Genomic DNA, 23,145 nt, shown 5'->3' with positions numbered 1-23,145 from the left:
AACACATGCAGCCTGTGTAGGACGAGCATGTGGTATTGAGAACGAATGATAGATGGACTTTCCAAATTCATTAGTTTTGACTTGAATGAAAAAGTAGAGATGTTCTTTAGAGCAACTGAGCACTTTTAAGGTTTAGGTTTGGCGTATGGGCTTGATTTTTGACTGTAATGGGCTACAGGCACAGCTAGTGCTTTTCAGCCATTGATAAGCTTTCGGTAAAAGCTTAATTCCTTTTACAGCATCAATGTTGAAGTGTACTTAGAGTACATTCAGTTAACTAGACTTAAGCATTCATTTAGTTGTTCAAGCCTTAAACGAGATGAAAGTTGTTAGTGCCATCATTTCCAGCATAGCGCAGAAACTCCATTGAAAATACTGGGATGGGCTGCACAATTCTAAAGTTAAGATCACGATTTTCTCACAATTCTGTAGGTGTAAAATTAAGGTTATTGTGAGTCGCCTATAATTATTATTGTTTCTCAAACATATGGTAATTTAACAATATTAGGCCTGTGTGTAGGTCTACTGTTAAAATGCTCAATTTTGTATAGATTTCGAATGATGGACTTGAACAGACTTTAAATTTGTCCTGTTCGTAAATGTACAGTAAAGTGAAGACATCAGAATACAACCATTCATAATTCTAAAGTTGATTTATTATGTTTGAGACATGTGCTTGTCATTTGTTATTGACAACATTATTACACCATTTATGTACTGGTGAAATGAGACATTTGTCATTATCAGATTCCCTCTTGCATTATATTCAACATTATATAGGCTAAAGTAGTTACACTGACACTGTTAAACATGTATTTCCATGCACAGCACTTTGTGTTCACCATGAAAGAAAAAAAGTTGAATGCTTGTCGTAATCATAACTCTAAAATGCGATATGATTATTGAAATGATGTGCGTACCGGTTTCACTTTCAGTGCTGAATGCGGTTTATGTCATGGCTATCGTCACTTAAGCAAAAAAACATAAATGCAGATCTAATTTCCCACGCGGCTCCCTAATGATCCCTCAAAAATCATTTACAACTGTATTACCTGTTATTCACAGCCTATGCAGGTTCTGTCCACTAAAGTGCACATCATTGCTGGGCACGCACACGTCCTCTTGGTAGTAATCGAACAGTGTGTCAGCTCATGCGTGATTTCGTGGCCGTGAATACGTCATTACATGAAGACATTCAAGAGTTCACACTTAGCTCATGATTTATACATAGCTTGTTTGACATGCTGTCCCGGGAGAGAGCCCTGAGCTCAAGGGATCCTCGAGCCCAGGGCTCCCCCCCTTTTGCAGGGCGAGTGGAGATTGAGCTCAGGTCTATCTCAAACTCCCCCGCTGCTGAGGCCAAGGCAAACTTCCTGAGAGTAAGACATTATAAAAAAGGTTTAGGCTTGTTTTATCTATAATATACAGCACATTTGGATGGTGGGAGGAAACCGGGGAACCCGGGGGAAACCCACGCGGACACGGGGAGAACATGCAAACTCCACACAGAAATACCAGATGGCTCAGCAAGGACCCAACACCATTGGTATTCTTGCTGTGATGCAACAGTGCTAGTCACTGGGCCACCGTGCCGCCCATTCTGGATAAAGGAGGAAGAAGGGGAGGAGGGGGGTTTCTTCCAGACGAAGATAGTTGTAGAAAGGAAATGAGGATATATATAGTGATTTGGGATCCTTTGATTGGAGGATCATAATTAGTTAATGTGGACCAGCTGGGTCAATCATGAGCACATGCTCCTCTCGAAATTAGTTTAAAACTAAACTTCACAAAGTGACATTTTTGGGTGAATTATACCTTGTAAATACAGCATGTGACACTTTTAACACCATTTGGAGGTGAGAAATGTATTTAAAAAAATGTGAAGACTGGACTGTTTTTATACATCTGTTTGCACCCGTGTTGACCATTGCTTGCCTCACATCCTTAATAAACCTGCATGTGGATCCGAACTCAGTTGTACAGTCTCTTTATACAGAATGATGTCAAAAATAAGAGAAAAGCAGAATTGTTTGATTCGAGAGATTTATACCAGTTCATATCCAATTCCCCACATTGGTGTAGAATAAATTGAGTAGAATAAACAAGTACAATAAAGAGAGGGAATCAACTCTTAAAACTGGATTGTTCTGTGTGATTTGGAAAAGAAACACATAGCATTGTTATTTTATTATTATTCTTTATTTGAACACAATTGACACATTTTCAGCCCAAAGATTTCTTTGGTGGAATGCATTACTTGCATTTAGGTATAATGGGGGTATATTTTGTTTAGCCGGAGTTTGAAATAGCTTGCTTTATCTTATGGCTGTTGGAAATAATACGCATGTATCAGATGGTTGTTAAGAGTTCACACCTAGCTAATAATTGGTAATAAAGCATGTTTGGCATTCTGTCCCAGGAGAGAGTAGATCTTTAGTAAACGCTCTGGTTGGAAATGCTATAAGTGGATTTAATCCACGTATGGGGATTTCGTTTCAGAAAGCCAATCTTCTGAAAGTTTATAACGGGCCAATGAAATGCCAAATGAGTTAGCAGCATAAGCTTGCGCACCTGTGGCTTATTGCAATCAACTCCGCATATAAGCACAGGCAAAGGCAGGAAACGCTATCCTTTTAAGCTGAAGAGACTGACACTTACAGCTAAGTATCAATCATTAGGGCGATGCTATATAGCATTTCCGTTCCCCTCCTCGGGGAACAAGGGTTACTTTAGTAACCAGAGGGTTCCCCTTCAGATGGGGAACTTCAATGCTATGAGTGGATTTAATCCACGTTTAAGGAAATGTCTGGAAAACGCCATAATGACTGCACCTTACCTTCGCCTCCGATGAGAGGATAGTCCAGCTCCAGCCCGAGAAAAGAGATCCCCTGCACGGGAGCGAGTTTGCTCTTTTCTTGGTTGACCTGAAGCCCCAACAGGTGGAGGTGCCGGAGCACCTTGTCTCTGTGCATAATCAATTGCTCCCGAGAGTGGGCTAAAATCAGCCAGTTGTTGAGATAATTGAGTATGTGGATGCCCGCAAGCCAAAGGGGCGCTAAGGCACCCTCCGTGAGCTTGGTGAAGAACCGCGGAAACAGAGAGAGCCCGAAGAGGAGGACTTTGTATTGCCAAGCTCGACCTTTGAACGCAAACCGCAGAAACTGACGGTGGCGAGGAAGAATGGAGACATGGAAATAAGCGTCCTTCAGGTCTATTGCTGCAAACCAATCTCAAAAACGAATGCACCAGAGGATGCGCTTCTGCATAAGCATTCTGAACGGTTGATTCTGTGCGTATGAGCCACCAGGGCTGGCCCGCGCTAACCAAGCAGGCAGAGCTCCAATCGCTGATGTACCAGCAGTAGGGCAGCGTGGAGTGGGTGTGCTGATCCGGGAAGCACGAGGGTCCCACGGAAGAGCTGGAGGCGAGAGGTGTGCTCTCACTCCGCACCCAAACTCCGGAGGGGAGGCTCGAGGGGTGGGAGAAAGGAGACCGTCCTCCCAGCGCTCGTGCGCCATTGGCGAAACGCATAGAACCTGCGAGCTGAGAAACATAGCGTTCCGGACTGGCAGGATTCGAGCTGTCACATCCGGGGAAGTGGAAAAGTGCTCTTTCATTGATGTTTGCGTGGCAGTGAAAAGGGCCATTGGAAATGGGGCCCGCCACTCCAGCAGGGAAAGAGCAAATTCCCTCTTCTGCAGATGACCTGTCTCAGGGATGCTTCGCGGTCTGTTTACCGGACTTAGCGGTGCTCTGGGCAGGGGGGGCTGCCTGCTTTCGAGGTGCTCGACGCGCTCGCTTCGCCGGAGGTGCGTGCGGGGGTGGGGCAGCTCTCGTAGACGGGCGCCTTCAGTGAGGAGCAGCAGATATGGATGGTTCGGCGGGCGGAGCTGGCTTATGGTCCCACCGATAGATGACATTACCCATCGCATCAGACTGCTCTCTCACCGCCTTAAATTCCTGGGTGAATTCACAGACGGTGTCACCAAACAGGCCAGCTTGGGATATGGGGGAGTCAAGAAAGTGGACTTTGTCTACTTCGCACATATCAGCCAAGTTTAGCCAGAGGTGGCGCTCCTGGACCACTAATGTGGACATCGTCCTCCCCAATGCACACGCAGCGGACTTAGTGGTCCAAAGAGCATAGTCGGTTGTGGTGTGAAGCTCATGTAACAAGCCTGTGTTGCACCCACCCTTGTGCAGCTCTGCCAGCGCCTGCTCTTGATAGCGCTAGAAGGTGGTCATAGCGTGCAAGACGGAAGCAGCCTGGCCCGCAGCCTTGTAAGCTCTGGCTCCGAGGGAGGCAGATAACCTACAGGCTTTGGACGGGAGACGAGGTGGACCACACCAAAAAGAGGCACCACGCTGACAAAGATTGACCGCAATCACACGCTCAACCCAAGAAATCGCCACATACTCCCTGGTCGCTCCACCGTCAAGAGTGGTGAGGGCGGAGGAACATGCAGCACGGGCAGAGAAAGGTGCTCTCCAAGACTGCGTGAGCCTACTGTGCACCTCTGGGAAGAAGGGGACGAGAGGCTTCGAAGGCTTAGCCCTCTGGTCCTCTACGTAGCACCCATCTAGTGGGTCTGGCCGCGGAGCTGGGGGATAAACCATCTCCAATCCCACAGCCGAAGTAGCCCGGGAAAGCATGGCTAACATGTCTGTTTCAGGATCCGTCTTGACAGCGCTTACCTACCCGGAGGGGGCGAGCGGGTCTGGATCATCATCGGACAATGATAGCCCACCCTCCGATGCCGCGGTGGACGTCTGGTTCCCGGTGTCATTGAACCTAAGGGCTACCATCTGGTTAGATGGATTGCTTCCTCCTCTCAAAGCTTGGATGGAGTGCTTGGAGTAGTGGGAGGTCAGCGGGCCCGGAGGCGACGGATAATCTCCCACTGGAACCTTCAGATCTGCCAGAGTACCGGCTGCAGAGCAGGGGACAGCTGGGGTGGTTGCCCTCTTGCAAGGGCTAGCCATGATCTCAACTGCGCAACAGTCATGATATCGAAGAACCCTTATCGACTCTCTCAGAAGGCTGTAATAGTCTTTGAAGCGAAAAGGATAGCATTTCCTTGCTTTCCCTGTGCTTATATGCGGAGTTGATTGCAATAAGCTACAGGTGCGTAAGTTTACGCTGCCAACTCATTTGGCATTTCATTGGCCCGTTACATACTCTTTCAGAAGATTGGCTTTCTGAAACGAAATCCCCATACGTGGATTGAGCCCACTTATAGCATTGAAGTTCCCCATCCAAAGGGGAACTCCCCTGCTGTAGTAGCTAATGAACAGATAGGGATTGCTCTTAAGAGATAACTACTTACTTGGAGCATGTCTATGGTGCTGATTTGGATTACCCGGGGGCACGGAGAGAACATGTAAACTCTGCACAGAAACGTCAGCTGGCTTGGTTAGCACTAGAACCAGTGATGTTCTTGCTGTGTGGCAACAGTGCTAACTATCTAGGAAAGGAGGAGGAGTAGGGGGGATTCTTCAAAACAAAGATGGCTGTTATATGGAACTTGGGGTACTTATAGTGGCTTAGGAATCGGCTGATTGGTGAATTATACATTGAATAATGCATGGCCGGCTGCAAGCAACCATAAGCACGTGACCCTCTCGAAATTAGTTTATAAACTTCACTTTGTTTAATATAATTTAATTTTCATTTACTTTGGATGTTGACATCATTTGTTGATGTGTTGTGGGAAACTGACTCATTTATTTGGTCACTGTTTGCTGTAAAGGAAAAACTGTTCTTATTAATCTTGATTGTCATGTTAATTGAACAATCAGATTATTTCATTCATTCTATTTCAATGATATATTTATCTGTAATAATATAGAGCTGTTAAATCACACTCGATCAGTTCAGAAATTCACCTTCATACTCCCTTATGATGATTAAACTGACTGTATAGATACATACTTTGTGGTCAAAGAAATATGACACAAATGTTGAATAATGAAGTAATCAGAATAGTTTTGCAGAGAACAACATGTACAGTAACACCATGATTTATTAGGCAGGAATCTAAAACAATCATTTGATACAGTCTTGTTTTTAATAATTAATTACAAGAGATTAGGCTCAAACAACAGTACATACAATTTATTTGGAAATAGAAAGGATGGTGTTTAATTTTTATCTTTAATCAGCAAACAGGTGTAATGCAGTTATGTCAAACATCCTCCTGTGGTAAACATATTCTCGACTGCAGTCATGCCTATGTAGCGATCTCTGTGTTCAGCAGATTTACTTTCGTCACTTGTAGGCCAGTATTCAATCCAGGTCTGCTCTCCTATGATGTACTGCAGACTAGACACAAAAGTAAAGACCATACATTAATGAGTGGCTGACTTAGGGGCTGCTCACAGAGAATGCCTTTTTTGCTCTCCGATGTGCTTCCTTTCTATTAGTTTTCATTGTAAACGCATTGGTCAGATGTCTGTGATTAGCTTAGTCACAAGCAGCGCAGCTCATCATTGTCAGCTTCAAAAGCAGCAAACAACCAGAAGAGTTCGGAGGTGGGACAACCAGATATCCTGAGTTATATGATGTCTCTTCAAATGCTTCTCATAACCTATTGTTTTCCTATTTCTAATGGTTCAGTTGCTGCCGTTATCACATCACATTCACAATATCGCGTCATAGGGTTGAGCGAAAGATATCGGCAAGAGCTGAGACCTATGACGATTTTAAAGACGATATTTAGCTCGTTTTGCATTAATGTAGGCCTATTACATTATAATTGTATTACTAAATAAAATTAATAGTATTATTATTTTTTAAACATCGTCATTAATAATAAATTAACTACAAATAATATGTAAGCTTCAGCTGATCAATATCACCTGACCGACACTTTCGTATAAAATGAATTACTATTACTAAACTATTACTATCGCCATAATTGTAATATGCAATATTCATATCGCAGAGAAGATCAATAAATAACATTTATTTTATGAGCCAATAATTAGGTTCCACATAGGTTGTTTATCTAAATCTGACCAATCAGATTGGGCCTTTACTATCTTAATGAAAGGCTTTAAGAAAGGCCACTCAACTGAGACTGCCCTGCTCTCGGTCGTGGAGGATCACATTCTAAATCATCAATCCTCATCCTGCTGGATTTGTCAGCTGCTTCTGACACTGTAAACCACCAGATCCTGCTATCTACGCTTGAGTCACTAGGCGTTGCAGGCACGGTTATTCAGTGGTTCAGATCTTACCTCTCTAACAGGTCATTCAGGGTGTCTTGAAGAGGAGAGGTGTTCAACCTACAGCATCTAAACACTGGGGTACCTCAAGGCTCTGTTCTTGGGCCACTTCTCTTCTCCATCTACACGTCATCTCTAGGACCAGTCATCCAGAAACATGGATTTTCCTACCACTGCTATGCTGATGATACCCAGCTATACCTCTCTTTTCACCCTGATAATCCCTCAGTTCCAGCTCGCATCTCAGCCTGCCTGTCAGACATTTCACACTGGATGAAAGATCATCATCTTCAGCTGAACCTCGCAAAAACAGAAATGCTTGAAGTTTGTGCCAACCTGAACATGCAGCTCAACTCCTTGTTCAAGCTCTTGTTCTCTCCAGACTGGACTATCGCAACTCTCTACTAGCCGGGCTCCCAGCTAACTCTATCAAACCTCTTCACCTGCTTCAGAATGCAGCAGTACGAGTGGTCTTTAATGAAGCTAAAAGAGCACATGTCACTCCGCTGCTCATCCGTTTGCACTGGCTGCCAGTTGCTGCTCGCATCAAATTTAAAGTTTGATGTCTGATGTTTGCTTACAAAGCGATTGCTGGCTTTGCTCCTTCTTATCTGCTCTCACTTCTGCAGATCTATGTGCCCTCCAGAAACTTGTGTTCTGTGAATGAACATTGCCTCGTGGTTCTATCCCAAAGAGGGAAGAAATCACTTTCCCGAACTTTCGCGCTCAATCTGCCCAGTTGGTGGAATGAACTCCCTAACTGCATCAGCACGGCAGTCACTCACTGTCTTCAAAAAATGACTAAAAACTCAAGTATTAAGTCTCCACTTTCTTTACTAATATGCAATTCCCTCTCTGACTCCTCCACTAACTACAAAAAAAACTAATGTTTTGCTTCTTACAATTTCTTTACACACCTGAAACTTGCCTACAGCACTTATTCATTGTTGCTTTTATAGATGTGTAAATTGCTTGTCCTCATTTGTAAGTCGCTTTGGATAAAAGCATCTGTTAAATGACTAAATGTAAATGTAAATCTCCGCCTTATAGTAGGTGATGTGAGCTGAACTTAGATTTGAAAATAAACACTTGAGCCGGGAGAAGAGAGAGGAAAATTACAGTCAATCAGAATCAGAATTTCCTTCGAGAATTTCATTTATTCAGGGTATTTTAAAGTCTAAATGTTGGCACCTTGCACTTTATTATTTAATTAGCCCAGGGAAAAAAAATCTATTACCCTTTTTTTAGTATGATCAATACATAAATAAATGATTTTTTTTCAATAGTTTATAAAATAGTTAGTTATATCGTAAGAAATATCGTTATCGGAATGCTCAATTGTATTTTCCCAGTATCGTACATCCCTGGTTTCATATTTGAATTGATTTTTACCACTTCACAATTCATCGTTACATTTGTAACCTGAAGTATATCGTGTGTAAATCAGGACACCTACCTTCCCCCAAGGGTCGGCAGATCAACAGAGTTTCCCATGATGAGATACGACTTTCCTTCAACCAGTCCTAAACTCACTCGGCAACTGGGACGAGCCAAAAATGGTTTCACTTTCCCTTGAACATCCGGATCAGTTCCTACAGGACAGTACAAGTTCAATTGGAGTTTATTTGTATAGCTCGATTCACAATAATTATATTTATCTATTTATACAGTTCAAATCTGAAAAGTTAAGGAGTTATGTATAGCAGTATACACATGCGGTTATGCAGTATTTAGTGCACATCCAACAAGCTGATGTCCATGTGTATAATACATGTTCAGTGAAGTGTGTTTGTGTGTAAAACTGAATGCACTGTAACCTGATGAAACAGGATTCAGACACATTTCTAATGCATTTCGTTATCGGTCTTTAAACACATTGAGGTCGTACCTTCTTTCACCGTCTTCTCCACCTTCATGTGATAGATATCGGAGTCTTTTTTCAGGTCCATCTTTACTAATTTTGCTTTATAAACTGTCAAACACACACGTATGTTAATGGCATAAAGAGAATGGGTTTACAAGTCAACTATTTTTGACTGTTTTACACAACCGTTAACACATTTAATGCCTACTTTTGTTCTATACCTGAATGACTTTCTATCTTATGTAGAACAATATGTGATTTGAAAATGAGATTTAAAGAGTCCATGTTATTATGGCTGCACAATATATTGACTCAGCTTCAACTCCGCAGTGTGTTCCTCAGCTTTAGTCATGACTTTTTCTGAGCAACTGAAACAATAGGGCTGATATGAGGATGACTTGTTTAGTTGTCATTCACGCGATGTAGAAAATTAACAATATTTTAATGATTAAATAAAGACTGAAGTTGCTATTGTGGTTAGTTAATCGGTTAACTTCTTTGTAAATGTATTTAATACATACGCCTTTTACAATTATATCTATTTACTTTGTGCTGCCAATTTTATGCGTACGCCAGGTGTTTGACCATACGGCACCTCAGAGTCTGTAATCCTGATTGTCCAGATCAAGCTGGTCCTTCTCCTGTCAGCTCCCGCAACAATAACAATGACTGAAAGTATTAAAAACGTCCCAAGCAGACACTTAAAAAGTTTTAATTTAACGAATTTGTGTCCAGTAATGGGTTTTATTTCTATATTAGTGATCACGATCGGGAATTGTTCTTTTTAATCGGATCTTCTATGTGAACCAGTTGAACGAGTTCACCAAATTGAACTGAATCATTTGAAACGATTCGCGTCTCCAGTAAGTACTTATCCACACACAACTTAGTTTTTTAACATACCTGATACCCCCTCTGAATCTAAATAAACCAATTTCAGTTATTAGGAGTTATTCAGTTACTAGAACAGTAGGCTACATGAGATCGGATTTGAAAACGGGTGAACTTATGATAATGGACATGGATGCTTGAACAACTATAGCGCCGGTAAACCGAGGGCTTAAATAAGAGTGATGTAAGTTTATTTTATAACAGAAAATCGTAATGGAATTTAAATAAGTGAATTATGCTTCAGTTGGGTTGCAAAACTTATTTGTAAGAAACTTTTCAGATCATGGTGATGTTTTAACTGACTGAAAGTATAATTGCTGACTCCCAAACATGGGAGGATTGTCAAAAAAGAATCAGGTTCGTGGAAAAGATTCTAACTTCCCATCACTATTGTATATCTAACCTCAAAAGCAATATTCATTCTGATGATTTTGCATCTTGCACCTTACAAATATTCTAATTTCTAAAAAGTAAACAAACTAAAACTATTACTGAAACTAATAAAAACTAGTAAATCTGCCTCTAAAAACTAATTAAAACTTACTGAATTTGAAAACAAACAAGTCAAAATGAAATAAAAACCAAAACTAATTAAGAATCCAAAGCTATTTTAACAATAACTGTGAATTAATATAAAACAAGCATTACATTGAATGTATTTTTACAGTATTATAATCCTTAAAAACTGGTTTGTTTGAAACCAAATGTGGGTCTAATGAATTTATGGAAACAACCCCAAAGTGACCCGATAGTTGGGTCTGTTCATATCTGACCGATATTTGGTTTGAAAACAAACCGACATGTTCTTGTTTTCAGAGTGTCCTGTTACATGCAGTTTGCTGAAGTTAATAAAACAAGTATAGTGTGTAAAGTCAATCATAATGAGCCATTAACAGTAGAAACTGAATGTGTTTACTGTAATCCAGATGGGGTTCACAGGCTTTAATCAAGCGCTCAGATTCATTGACATGGTTTTTTTTCTGGTAGCTGCAGTTTTCTGTGTTCAGAGAAGTCAGAGTTTATTAGTATTCTCAATAACATGAATAAAATCGTAACTGAATGTTTAAAATGGTAATACCTTCAGCACACACACACAGGTCTCCTTTACACAGTCTGTATAGGGCGGAATCTTCCCTTTCAGGGTGGTAGTACTTTTTACAGCGGGCATCTGGATGAGATTTAAACACACACACACACACACCGGTTTGAGGTAGGAATATGAGATGACACTGTAAATGACTAATGATATGCAAAGGAAATTTATGAATCTCAATAAATGCCATATGACAATCAGAGTTCAACGCTAAGATTTTTTTTTACTGGCCCAATGACCCAACTTTTCTTTTAATAGCCTACAACTGACAATTTAAAAAAAAACTACAATTGTGATGTAACAATTTTTTTGGGGGTGTGGGGGGGGGGGGGGATGACGTTGGCTGGAATTGTGCATTATAGGCTTAATTATAGAGAGAAATAACAGATGACAGGCTCGAGGATATTACGAGCTCAGGGTTCTCTCCTCGGACATCATGCCAATTACACTTTATTGATTATAAGCTAAGTGTAAACTCTTGAAATGTGTGCGTGCACGTGTGTGAACACAGGGTGTGCGGACAGCAGCTTACCGGGTGAGTAATACTCATATATGGTGACGGAAGCAGGTTGAAGCAAACCCACGTTAAAAGTCTTGTGCATTCTGAAGACAAGAGTTTCTGATTCCTTATGAGAAACCTAATGAGACAGAAATCAAAGCAGATGATTCTTTATACATTACTGTTTTGAATGGCCCTTACATAATTTAGTGCTCTCGTATTATGCTTGTGACGTTACTGTGCGTTCACACCGAAAGCGGTGAGAGCGTCCAATGTCACTCTGGCCGCCCTGGCGACAACGCTGTCTGTCTTCAGCTCCGGCGGCGAGAGCGTCAAAACTCGCTACATTGATCTCGTATTTAAAATAAAATGTTGCGCACTTCTTATCCAATTCATTTAACAATCGAAGATCAAGTTGCGTGTGCTGTGGCTTTGCTCTAATTAATTATCCAATATGTCCATATGTCTGAAATATCCTGAAGCAGCAAACCTGTTTTGTACTGTCGCATGAGATTCCCGCTTTTTTAAAGATAAATATAACATCAATGCGCATCAGTAACTCGCCAGTAACTTCTTTTTAATGTATGTTCCTGTAAGAAAACATTGGAAATAATTGGAAATCCGCGCAATTATCAAATCCTTGGGAACAACTGCGGTCGGAACCAAAGTTCACAGACTAGCAGTGGACTTCTTTATTCTAATTGGTTGCTGCCGAACCGCGTCATAGCTCATTACCATAAAGTTGACTTGATTTCAACTCTCCTGGACGCCCACATTGGCGAAGACGCGTTGCTCCTCGCCGCTTATCGCCACCCACTCTCATTGAAAATGAATTACTTCCGGCTACTTTGACACCCTCGCCGATTTCATTGTTAACGTACAGTTATGATAATATTATGAAAAAAATACTGATTGGAGAAAACTTTTTTTTTTTTTTCTAATTAGCATGTTATGTTTATTTCAGTAATATCTGGCTGAAACACAGCATTAGAGGTGTACATGCTAGACTAAATAGTTTTAGCTGAATATTTTAAAATGCCACAAAATGCATCAAGATAAGGGAAAAAATAGAAATATTATTTTTAAAATTGGTTTGGGAACTCTGAAATTTAAAAAATGACCAGCAATTGCACATGGAAGTTTGCCTACATTAACATTTCTAACAAAATGTTATTGAGTTTTAGTTGTCAGTCTTTATATATAAATGAAGTATGCTTGACTGAAATGCAACTCTTGTTTGTGTCTTACAAAAACAGCACTTGATTTAGCCTAGCTGAGAACTAAATTAAAGCATTGCAGCTATACGATTCACTGAAATACCTTGTTTAAGTAGATGATGAGGGATCCTCGCTCTGAGAGCACTTTATTCTTTTCATATTTCTGAATGTATCTCTCCTTTCCTGTGGACAACTGCAAGGAAAGAAAAAATGAATAAATCAACACGTGACACCATCATATTTTTATGTCGTGTCTGTGGATGTGTGTTACACAGCACATTAGTTCTCCATCACAATACCTGTTTAAGATCAGCTTCATCGATATCAAATCCTGTTGGCAAGCCAATGTCCAGAATCGTCATGGTGGCGTCATTTGTTTTGTTTTTGTAGCTGTGAATATTGAGAGCAGGTTATATCACCAGGCTTTGCAGGTCTTTTGCTTCATCTAGTCAATCTATTAGCTAGAACTGCAACCTGAGTTCAAAGTGTCATTATATTGTTGTTAGGGGTGTAACGGTACATGTCACCCATGGTCTTGAGCTTTGGATCATGACCAAAAGGACAAGATGGATATTAGCAGCTGAAATGAGTTTCCTGCACAGGGTGGCAGGGCGCACCCTTATGGATAGGGTAAGGAGCTCGGAGTAGAGCTGATGCACATCGAGAGAGGTGATTCGTGCATCTGTTTTGGATGCCACTTGGGGAGGTGTTCCAGGCATGTCCCACCGAGAGGAGGCCTCGTGGAAGACCTAGGATACGCTGGAGGGACTATGTCTCTCAGCTGGCCTGGGAACGCCTCGGGATCCCCCCGGAGGAGCTGGAGGAAGTGTCTGGGGAGAGGGAAGTCTGGAGTTTTCTCCTAAGACTGCTGCCCCCCCCACCCCCGCCCCCCCCCCCCCCCCCCCCCCCGACCCGGCCTCAGATAATCAGATGAAAATGATGATGATTATGATGGTACATGTGTTCTTCCCAAACTATTACAGTACAGAGCTGGTGGTTCGGTTCATGCTCTCCACTCCGAATACAGTTTGTCCCGATGTGCCACAGCAGTGCAACAACTGAGCAGCCGTTCACAAAGAACGCTTATTTAAGTCTGTAAACACGAGATGCAGTGCTCATAAGTGTTTCTGCCATGTAGTCGTTGTCATGCCAACTTGCTACACTGAAGCTCTGTTTTCTGATTGGTCCACTGCTCTGTAACTGACAGTAATGAGCGCTGCGGGTAAAGGTTGAAAGTCTATAAACCGTGTTGCTCATGTGCGAGGAGCTGCACAAGACGCAAGTCACACACATCTGTCAACCGTGATTCATTCATTCATTTTCTTGTTGGCTTAGTCCCTTTATTAATCTGGGGTCGCCACAGCGAAATGAACCGCCAACTTATCCAGCAAGTTTTTACGCAGCGGATGCTCTTCTAGCCGCAACCCATCTCTGGAAAACATCCACACATACACTCATACACTACGGACAATTTAGCCTACCCAATTCACCTGTACCGCATGTCTTTGGACTGTGGGGGAAACCGAAGCGCCCGGAGGAAACCCACGCGAAGGCAGGGAGAACTGGCAAACTCCACACAGAAACGCCAACTGAGCCGAGGATCGAACCAACGACCCAGTGACCTTCTTGCCGTTAGGCGACAGCACTACCTACTGCGCCACTGCCTCGCCCATCAACCTTTCGTTTCAGGGGAAGGTTGGGCTGAACCTTTGAAAGTTTAATACAGTTTTCTAATGACATGACATTTTTATTTGCTTTATTTATTTTGTACTTTGCTTTACAAGAAGCTCTTCAGTTTTGTAGCTGATTGCGACAAAACACTTCTGTCTCTTCAGAATAAATAGAAAAGCAAGCATTGGGGAATTGTTATTATTCTTGTTGAACTATACCCGAATCAAACCATGACCCCAAAACTTAGGTACAAACTAAACCGTGAATGCAGTGTACTCTTACACCCCTAACTGTAGTATATCTCAGAATAAAAACAATTAAGGTAACCTCCTACCACTCGTGCTCAGAAGCATACCACACATGTGGCAACAATGAGATTTAATTGAACTCAAGTGTAAATTATTATAACAAATTAATTGACTGCTTGACAAAAAAATAAGCTTATTGGATTATGTGGTCACATACAAGAAATCCAGGATGAAGTTGTACGTTCCATTGGTTCCTGGTTTTGCTAAAAGGAAACAGAAACATTTGGTGTATTTAGTTCAAAATAAAATGATAATCATTTCAAACGTGTTTTAGGCTTTACACACTTGAAATAAGTAACCCAGGTTTATTCTAAACAATGTCTTGTTTTACATTGTTCATATATTACTCTGGGTTAACAATGAATCCTTGGCATTCATATGCTGATTTTCACTGCACTCTTCTAAATTTGTGCATGAGGGCCATAATCCCCTAGTGACACCTTTTCATAAGAATAAAATTGTCTATTCTTTATTACAGTTGTCTCCATTTCACATTTGTTAAGCTTTGCAACTAGTTTTTATACAATGTATAAGCTGGCTAGCGACTAGCTCTCTAAAATTTTCACTTGGTCGCCCACTGAAGCTTAGCGGTGCTCCACCCGGTCAGTACCTGGAGGGGAGACCACATTGGAAAGCTAGGTTGCAGGGAGTGCTCAACCAATGGTCTGTGTGGGTCCTAATGCCCTAATATATTGATGGGTACTCTGTACTGTTCAGTGAGCACCGTCTTTCGGATGAGACGTTAAACTGAGGTCCTGACTTTCTGTGGTTATTAAAAATTCCAGGATGTCCTTCAAAAAAGAGTAGGGGTTTAACCCCGGTGTACTGGCCAAATTTGCCCACTGGCCTCTGTCTATCCCCATATTATAATTGACTTCATCACTGTGTCTCCTCTTCACCTATCAGCTGGTGTGTGGTTTGGCGCAATGACTGTCGTTGCACCATCCAGGTGGAGGCTGCACACTGGTGGTGGACGAAAAGATTCCACCATGCAAATGTGTGAAATGCTTTGAGTGTCCAAAAAAAAGCAGTATTTAAATGTTAAGAATTATTTTTATCATTAACGTGGAGTTTTTCGGTGACTGTACACAGCATGTGAATGTGAGACACATGATTGATTGTTTGTTGCTAATCATCTGCATGCTCAGAAAAATGGGTTAACCTCTGCAAAAGGGATGAGGTTTTACAACCCAGTGTAAAAGTGGTGGTAATAGGCTTCTAGCTCAAACGTTCCTCTAGTTGGGGTTTAGACCGATAATAACACAGAGTAAATGCAGTGTAAAACATCTCAATGTATGGAAGGTACCACAGAAAGTAAATTACTGTCAATCTTACTTTCAGGGATTTTGTCCAGTTTGACACTCAGATCAAAGAAAGCACAGTCAGTCTTCTTCTCAAACGGTCTGGCGTAGTACAGCGTCAGAACCTGAAAACAGCAGAAGGTGTCAGATTTGAAGTTTGTATCATTCAGTCTTGCAGCTGTCCACATAAACACTCGTGGACACTCACTGAGAGAATGGCTGATCCGGTTCCTTTAGCAATCACAGTAAAGTCCTTATTCATATCCACCTGTTGAGTGAACACAAACATACTCAAGTCATCAGAACAATCTAATTCTTGATGTTCTGACGGTTTGGACTACCTGCCTAGATTGTGTTTACTACATTTCAAAAGGTAGGTAGCACATCCCAGTGGCAAAATATATGCTACCAATCAGATTGTGATATCAGTGTAATCTTAATTTGGATCACAGCCATATCACCCTGCAGCCCAAGACCGGTTACTCACTGAAGCTAAGCAGGGCTGAGCCTGGTCAGTACCTGGATGGGAGACCACTAGGGAACACTAGGTTGCTGTTGGAAGTGGTGTTAGTGAGGCCAGCAGGGGGCGCTCAACCTGTGGTCTGTGTGAGTCCTAATGCCCCAGTAAAAGTGAAGGGGACACTACACTTTCAGTGGGCGCCGTCTTTCGGATGAGACGTTAAACCGAGGTCCTGACTGTCTTTGGTCATTAAAAATCCCATGGCACTTCTCGTGAAAGAGCAGGGGTGTAACCCTGGTGTCCTGGCCAAAGTCTCTCTATCGGCCCTCACGATCATGGCCTCCCAATCATCCCCTTCCACCGAATTGGCTCTATCACTGTCTCTCCACTCCACCAATAGCTGGTGGGTGGTGAGCGCACTGAATAACAAAACACTGTTGTTGCAGACAATTACAAATGATGATAAGCATCAGAACAATCATAATACAGCAGTATCGACCCTGATCTATTCTGTTGAGATCCACTACTGTACTTACACTGCCTGACCGCGTAAGATGCACATTACTTCTTTGAATGGTCCATCTGTCAGTTTTTCGTCTTCCTGGCACAACCAGCTCCACATTCAGGTCAAAGTTTTTTAGGTCTTGCACCTGAGCACGGTACTCTGCCACAGCCTGGAAAACCATGATGGTCACCTGGGGGAATCAAAGACAACTAATTTCACATGGACATTCAATTGTATTGTTGGGAAAAATGAAACCTTTTTAACCTTTCGATAAGTTAAACCAATCGCTTTACAACCTTTATTTGAAAAGTTTGACTTTTTCTGTGGACACTTGTTTGTCTAAAATTGCTTGCTGTATTACATGTACTTTGTTTTATTTGAAGTGTGGTTCATTTATAAACTAATTTTGAGAGGATCACGTGCTTTTGGTTGAACACAGCTGGTACTGCATTACCTCAGTACATTCGCACCAATCAGATGAATACAGACACACTATAAACTATCACAGCTTTCCACTCCAGTCATCTTCTTCTTGAAGAATCCCACCTTCCACCCCTATTCCTCCCCTTCTCTGATAGGGTGGCACGGCGGCCCAGTGGGTAGCACTGTTGCCTCACAGCAAGAACGCCGCTGATTCGGCCCTCTCCCAGGCGGTTGGGGTTTCTGTGTTTGCATGTTCTCCACGTGTTCGTGTGGGTTTTCCCCGGGTTTTTCAGTTTCCTCCCACCATCCAAAGACATACACCATAAGTAAATTGACTACTTCAAAATAGCAATTTCACGATTAGGGGAAGTTCCCGAGACCTACCTGAGCTTAAACTCTCCTCTCGCATTTGAAACTGGAGGGAGCCTCGGGCTCAAGCATATTCTGAGCTCAGGGCTCTCTCCTGGAACAGCATGCCAAATACGCTTTATTATCAATCATCAGCTAAGTGTGGACTCTTGAAATCTACTTCACAACAATAAAGCATATTTTATGTTATGAAATAAATTTAGCTGCTCTGCATCCTCCATGTTGTCGTTCACATGATAAACAGCATCAGCTGTGCCATTCATAGTTTTGCCGGAAATACAGTAGCACTTCTTAGGAATAGGCTTAACTTACACGAATGCAAACAAAGCTGGACATTTCTACAGTAAGTAGTGAGACACCCTGCTCATTTGTACCTGTGGTTATTGTGATCTACAGGTATGATACCGTAGAAGAGGGTTTGATACAGTATTTCAGATGTCATGGTTTTCATAACAAGCAGACACTGTGTTCTCGAGCTATTGTGAAAAGATGAGGTGTTACTGTACCTGTGTAGTGTCATAACCACCATGACTAGACTTTTGTTTGGCCAGCCAATGCACTGCCTCTCCTGCTGTATCATAGTCTTTGGCCTTCACGAGTGCCAGCACAGCATAGGCCGTCGCCTCTATTGAGTGATAATGCCATCCAGGGACATTCCAGAACCTGCCATCTGTTTTGAACAGAAACAGGACGAGAAACATTCAGAGATGAAGATTAACATGTCACTACTTTCACTTCATTTCATGATGAGCTGTTTGTGCTTCTGTTCTAAATGGAGTCATTTAAATAATGTTCCGTTACAGCAAAGTTCTTATGTAATGCTTTCATACAGCATCTATCACTCTGCAGAACTTATGTGGTCACCCACTGAAGCTAAGCAGAGATGACCTGATCAATACCTGGATTGGAGACAGCATGGAAAAACTAGGGTAGGTTGCAGTGTAAAGAGAGCTAATGAGGCCAGCAGGGGGTGCTCACTCTGTGGTTTGTGTGGGTTCTAGTGTCCCAGTATAGTAATGACTAGGCTGCGTCCGGAATCACCTTCTACTCATTAGGTACTGCATTCAGTAGCGATGCAAGCTTAACTGAAGCTCTAGCCAAACAATGGTCATGCCGCCCCTAGCAAAATGCCAACCTGGGCGACTTCCCACATTGCCCATGCCTTAATCTGCATCTTAATTTAAATTGTACCACTCCATCGATAAAAAAGTATGCTCTATAAAGTATGAATGTCAGAATAAATCTATCTCTGGATGTACTACATCCGCCACTTTGTCATCATCACCTGATCTACCTGCACCAGTTGTGTTGCTTCACTTTCATTCATGAATTCTCTTGAGGAGTATCTTGGGATAGCACAATGCACACTTTAGAATCTTGCTGGAAGTAGTAGGTCATCTGGGTACTTCTTTTTTAATTTCTATGAATTCAAACATACTACTCTTCTTGCATACTATATAATATGAAAGTTTGCAATTTTGGATGCAACTTAGGACTGCAAACATATTTAATTTTAGCATTGATATGGCAATGTGCGCATCAGCAGTAGTAAACATCTCAGGATATGCATTGTTGAGTTGAGGTTATCCTTGACCTGGAGCCACAGTTAAAAACACGAGATTTGTGGAGTCACTGTAGCGTGACATAGCAACTGTAAATTAATACACCCTCTCTTACTGTTATTGCCTTGAGGGAATGATGCGCAAAAGCAATCCCTGCCTCCTACTCAATATTGCATTTCACTTTGAAAAGCATCAAAATACAGAAATAAGTATCAGCAACTTTAAGACTTTCAGGCACAAGAAGTGTTATCTTTTGTAGCTTTAATAAAGATTCATTTTATGGATTTTTTTATATGGAGAAAACAGTGTTATTTTACATTTGATTATACAAATTCTGAACCTGAATACTGTTAAAGTTCCCAGAAACCCATGAAGCCCTACTGATAACGTTCAGGCCTCTTGACTAGATTTGGGCTGCTTATCTGCCTTCAGAACGCCCCTTGTCTGCAATCTGGGTGTCATCTTTGAGTCATTGAAACTCAACAAACAGATCAGTTCGGTTATTGGCTCCAGTTTTTATCAACTACGTCTTCTGTCTAAAGTTAAACACTTTTTAAATCCCACCACTCTAAAGATGGCTGTCCATGCATTCATTACATCACGGTTAGATTACTGCGACGCACTTTACTGTGGCATGTCAAAATCCCAGGTTTCTCGCCTTCAGATGGTCCAAAACGCTGCTGCCACATTTTTTTTTTTTTGTAAAAGCAGAAAATATGACCACATTACCCCTCTTCTAAGCGGCCTTCATTGGCTGCCTGTGCAATTCAGAAATGAAGTTTCACAAACTAATTTCGAGAGGAGCACGTGATATGATTGACCGCAGCTGGCCACTCATCTACACTCATTAGCTCGCCAATCAGATCCATCCAAACCCACTATAAGTAACCTAGCTAAGAACTACTCCCTTATCTTTGTTTTCCTGAAGAAACCCCCCCATCCACCCCTTGTCCTCCTTTCCTCTTTTGCCGAGGGGAGCTCTCGAGAACACCTGATCTCGTACTCATCTCACATGCTCTATGGACCTGGCGGGAGCCCTGGGCTCAACTATCTCCGAGCTCAGGGATCTCTCCCAGGACAGCATGCCAAACCTGCTAACTTGCTAACAAGTTATCAAACAGTATCTTAAGTGTGAACTCTTGAATTGATTTGAAAGTGCTTTTACTGGTTTATAAATCCCTCCATAATCTAGCCCCATCCTATCTCTCAGAGCTGCTTCATCCTTACACTCCTGTGAGATCTCTTAGGTCGAGTGAGCAGAATCTTCTTTCAGTTCCACAGTCTAGGCTGAAACGTAGAGGGAACAGAGCTTTCTCTGTGGCTGGTCCTCGGTTGTGGAACACCTTACCCCTTGAGATGAGAATGGCTCCATCATCCATTTTTAAATCACTTCCTGAAACCTACCTTTTTAGCTTGGCTTTTTAAGATTATTTTAATAGTTCATTCTATCGCTAATTTAGAATTTTTTTTTACAGACGTTTCTCTTGCTTTATTTCAATGTTTTTATATTCTGTCTTTTTATTTATTTTTTTACCTTGTCTTATGTACAGCACTTTGGTCAGTCTTGTGACTACTTTTAAATGTGCTTTATAAATAAATGAACTTGAACTGTTATCTCTTTAATCTGTGGTATTTATCTATGATTATAATCAGTTTGCTGTATTTCATTCAGTCCCTTACAGCACAGGTGTCAAAACCAGTTCCTGGAGGGCCACAGCTCTGCACAGTTTAGTTCCAACTCTAATTAACCACACCTGATCAAACTAGTCCTACAGGTAAGTGTGTTGAAGCAGGGTTGGAATAAAACTGCAGAGCTGCGGCCCTCCAGCAACTTGATTAGACACCTGTGCCCTACAGAATCATCCCAACCAGTCCAAATAAATCATTTCCAAGAGCTATTTAAGCCATCTGGTGAATAAGATATATTGCATAAAATTGATATAGTGCAATGTAGAATCCTTCGGATGAGGCCCTAAACAATGGACATAACTCTTTGCTCACAAAAACTCCCAGAATATGTTTTGAAAAGAAAAGACGTGTAATCCCAGTGCTCACAGGCCTTTGTCTGCAGCCCCCCCACCCCCCACACAACCCATATATGAAATCTGCTCATTCGTCTCCTCTCCACCAAATCATTTGGTTTGTCAAATCATTTGGGATAAACACAGATGGTAGTTGAGGAGCTTCCTCCCAAATGCGTAAAGCACTTGTGTTAGAAAAGTACTATGTTATTATTTAAGTCTGGTTTATTCGAATGTTCCATGTTTTTTAACATATCGTTGGCCTGTTGGTGTTACTGACCGTTTCCTTTGGTGGAATGCTTCATCAAGATTTCTTTATCAAGACTGTCGGCATTGGCCAGGGCGTAGGACGTCAACGCAGCTGCATAAGGATTGGTCAGTTTTGTGAGCTGATTTTTCAAGAAAGCAACTGACTTCCTTATACTTTCATGCAGACTCTATAAAAAAGTGTATGATGTTAAACCCAAGAGGAAGAAAAATGCAACTATTTAAGGCAAAGAGGTATACTCACTCCAACTGCTCCCCCACAGATCTCTTTGCCTTCTTGCATGGCAATCAAGACAAAGGCTGTCAGAGAGACATCAGTGTTTTGGCCTTCTATGCCACCCTGGAATAAAGCAAAAGTGAACAGAATAGTACAAATTTATAAAATATATTCAGGAATTTGTTTATAAATAGCATCTTAATGTCATTCAATTTACCATAATTTCCCGGTGATATACAGGTTTATCCTCTTTAAAAGAGCCATCTGGTAGTTGTTTGTGCATAACTAGCCACTTGAGGGCGCTGCAGATCACATTTTCCTCTATAGCAATAAGCTTACTTGCCATGGCGAAGACTTTTGCCACATATGCTGTCAGCCTTCAACAAATCAAAAATCAACCAAATTAATAATTAACAAACGATCATTTGTTACAAGCATGAATTTCACATTAAATAACACATGGGATGACAAAGTGGACATGCAGACAAGTGTAAATAAAATATATACGTTTTACCATGTGCTACTTTCTGTTTCAATCCAGAGAGCGTAAGATCCGTCTTGTTTACGAAACTTTAGCTGCCCTTCATAACCTTAAAGTAGAACAAATATTAATTTGAATGTGCATTTCAAGATTCGGGAGAACATCCAAGAGTGCTTTTTAATTTTGGTTCAAATTCTATATATATGTTGTATCCTGACCTGTTTTGATATGGTTAATGGCAACTTTACGGCGGTCAATGCCAACATATTCCCACTGATTGGTGTTGTCCAGATAATGAGTGGCAATGAAAGGTAAAGTCATAGTGACCATATTCTGCTCTCCACATCCATGAGGCTGGATGATAAGTTCTCCCATGAAGCTTCCATTGATGGCCTGCTCAATCGACTGACTGATTTCTTCACCTAGATGGATAAAAGACAGAAAGCAAAGGCATGCCCCTAAGAATCGCCAAGTACGTAACAAGATTACATAAACCTTTATTATAGACATAAAGGCTAGAGCTTCTGCATATTTTTGTCCTGGAGGGGCCGGTGTCCTGCAAAGTTTAGTTTTAACCCCAACAGCCTGAGACATACCTGGGCTACCTGGGCTAATCAAGCTCTTACAAGGCTTTCAAGAAACATTCGTGTAGGTGTGTTGAGGCAAGTTGGAGCTAAAATCTGCAGGACACCGAAGTTTGGGCACCCCTGCTTTAGACACTCAGATACATCAACAATCAGCATATAAATGAACCTAGGCACTTAACAAT

At 41.7% G+C, this 23,145-nt stretch overlaps 2 protein-coding genes across 3 annotated transcripts in view; one reads left to right on the top strand and one right to left on the bottom strand.

The window, feature by feature from the left end:
• The window catches only part of zgc:65894, a 108,390-nt gene that overhangs the window by 53,044 nt on the left and 32,201 nt on the right, over positions 1–23,145 (top strand). The gene's annotated exons all lie outside the window — the stretch shown is intronic.
• Positions 5,987–23,145, bottom strand: part of c3a.2 (complement C3a, tandem duplicate 2) — a 37,072-nt gene continuing 19,913 nt past the window's right edge. Inside the window, 18 exon segments of one of the 2 annotated variants that reach the window (NM_131243.1) lie at positions 5,987–6,322; positions 8,684–8,819; positions 9,116–9,199; positions 10,899–10,979; positions 11,061–11,150; positions 11,608–11,713; positions 12,895–12,984; positions 13,091–13,181; positions 14,928–14,973; positions 16,106–16,196; positions 16,280–16,339; positions 17,068–17,226; positions 18,335–18,498; positions 21,692–21,848; positions 21,923–22,018; positions 22,113–22,272; positions 22,410–22,485; positions 22,595–22,798. In NM_131243.1, the coding sequence (NP_571318.1) occupies positions 6,181–6,322; positions 8,684–8,819; positions 9,116–9,199; positions 10,899–10,979; positions 11,061–11,150; positions 11,608–11,713; positions 12,895–12,984; positions 13,091–13,181; positions 14,928–14,973; positions 16,106–16,196; positions 16,280–16,339; positions 17,068–17,226; positions 18,335–18,498; positions 21,692–21,848; positions 21,923–22,018; positions 22,113–22,272; positions 22,410–22,485; positions 22,595–22,798 (2,033 nt within the window). In that variant the 3' untranslated portion in view covers positions 5,987–6,180. 2 annotated transcript variants of the gene reach the window in all.

This window comes from Danio rerio, chromosome 1 (genome assembly GCF_052040795.2).
Source record: "Danio rerio strain M-AB ecotype USA chromosome 1, GRCz13ab, whole genome shotgun sequence".
Classification (NCBI taxonomy): domain Eukaryota; kingdom Metazoa; phylum Chordata; class Actinopteri; order Cypriniformes; family Danionidae; genus Danio; species Danio rerio.
The sequence above is the reverse complement of the archived record's forward strand: the minus strand, read 5'-3'. Positions and strand labels throughout refer to the sequence as shown.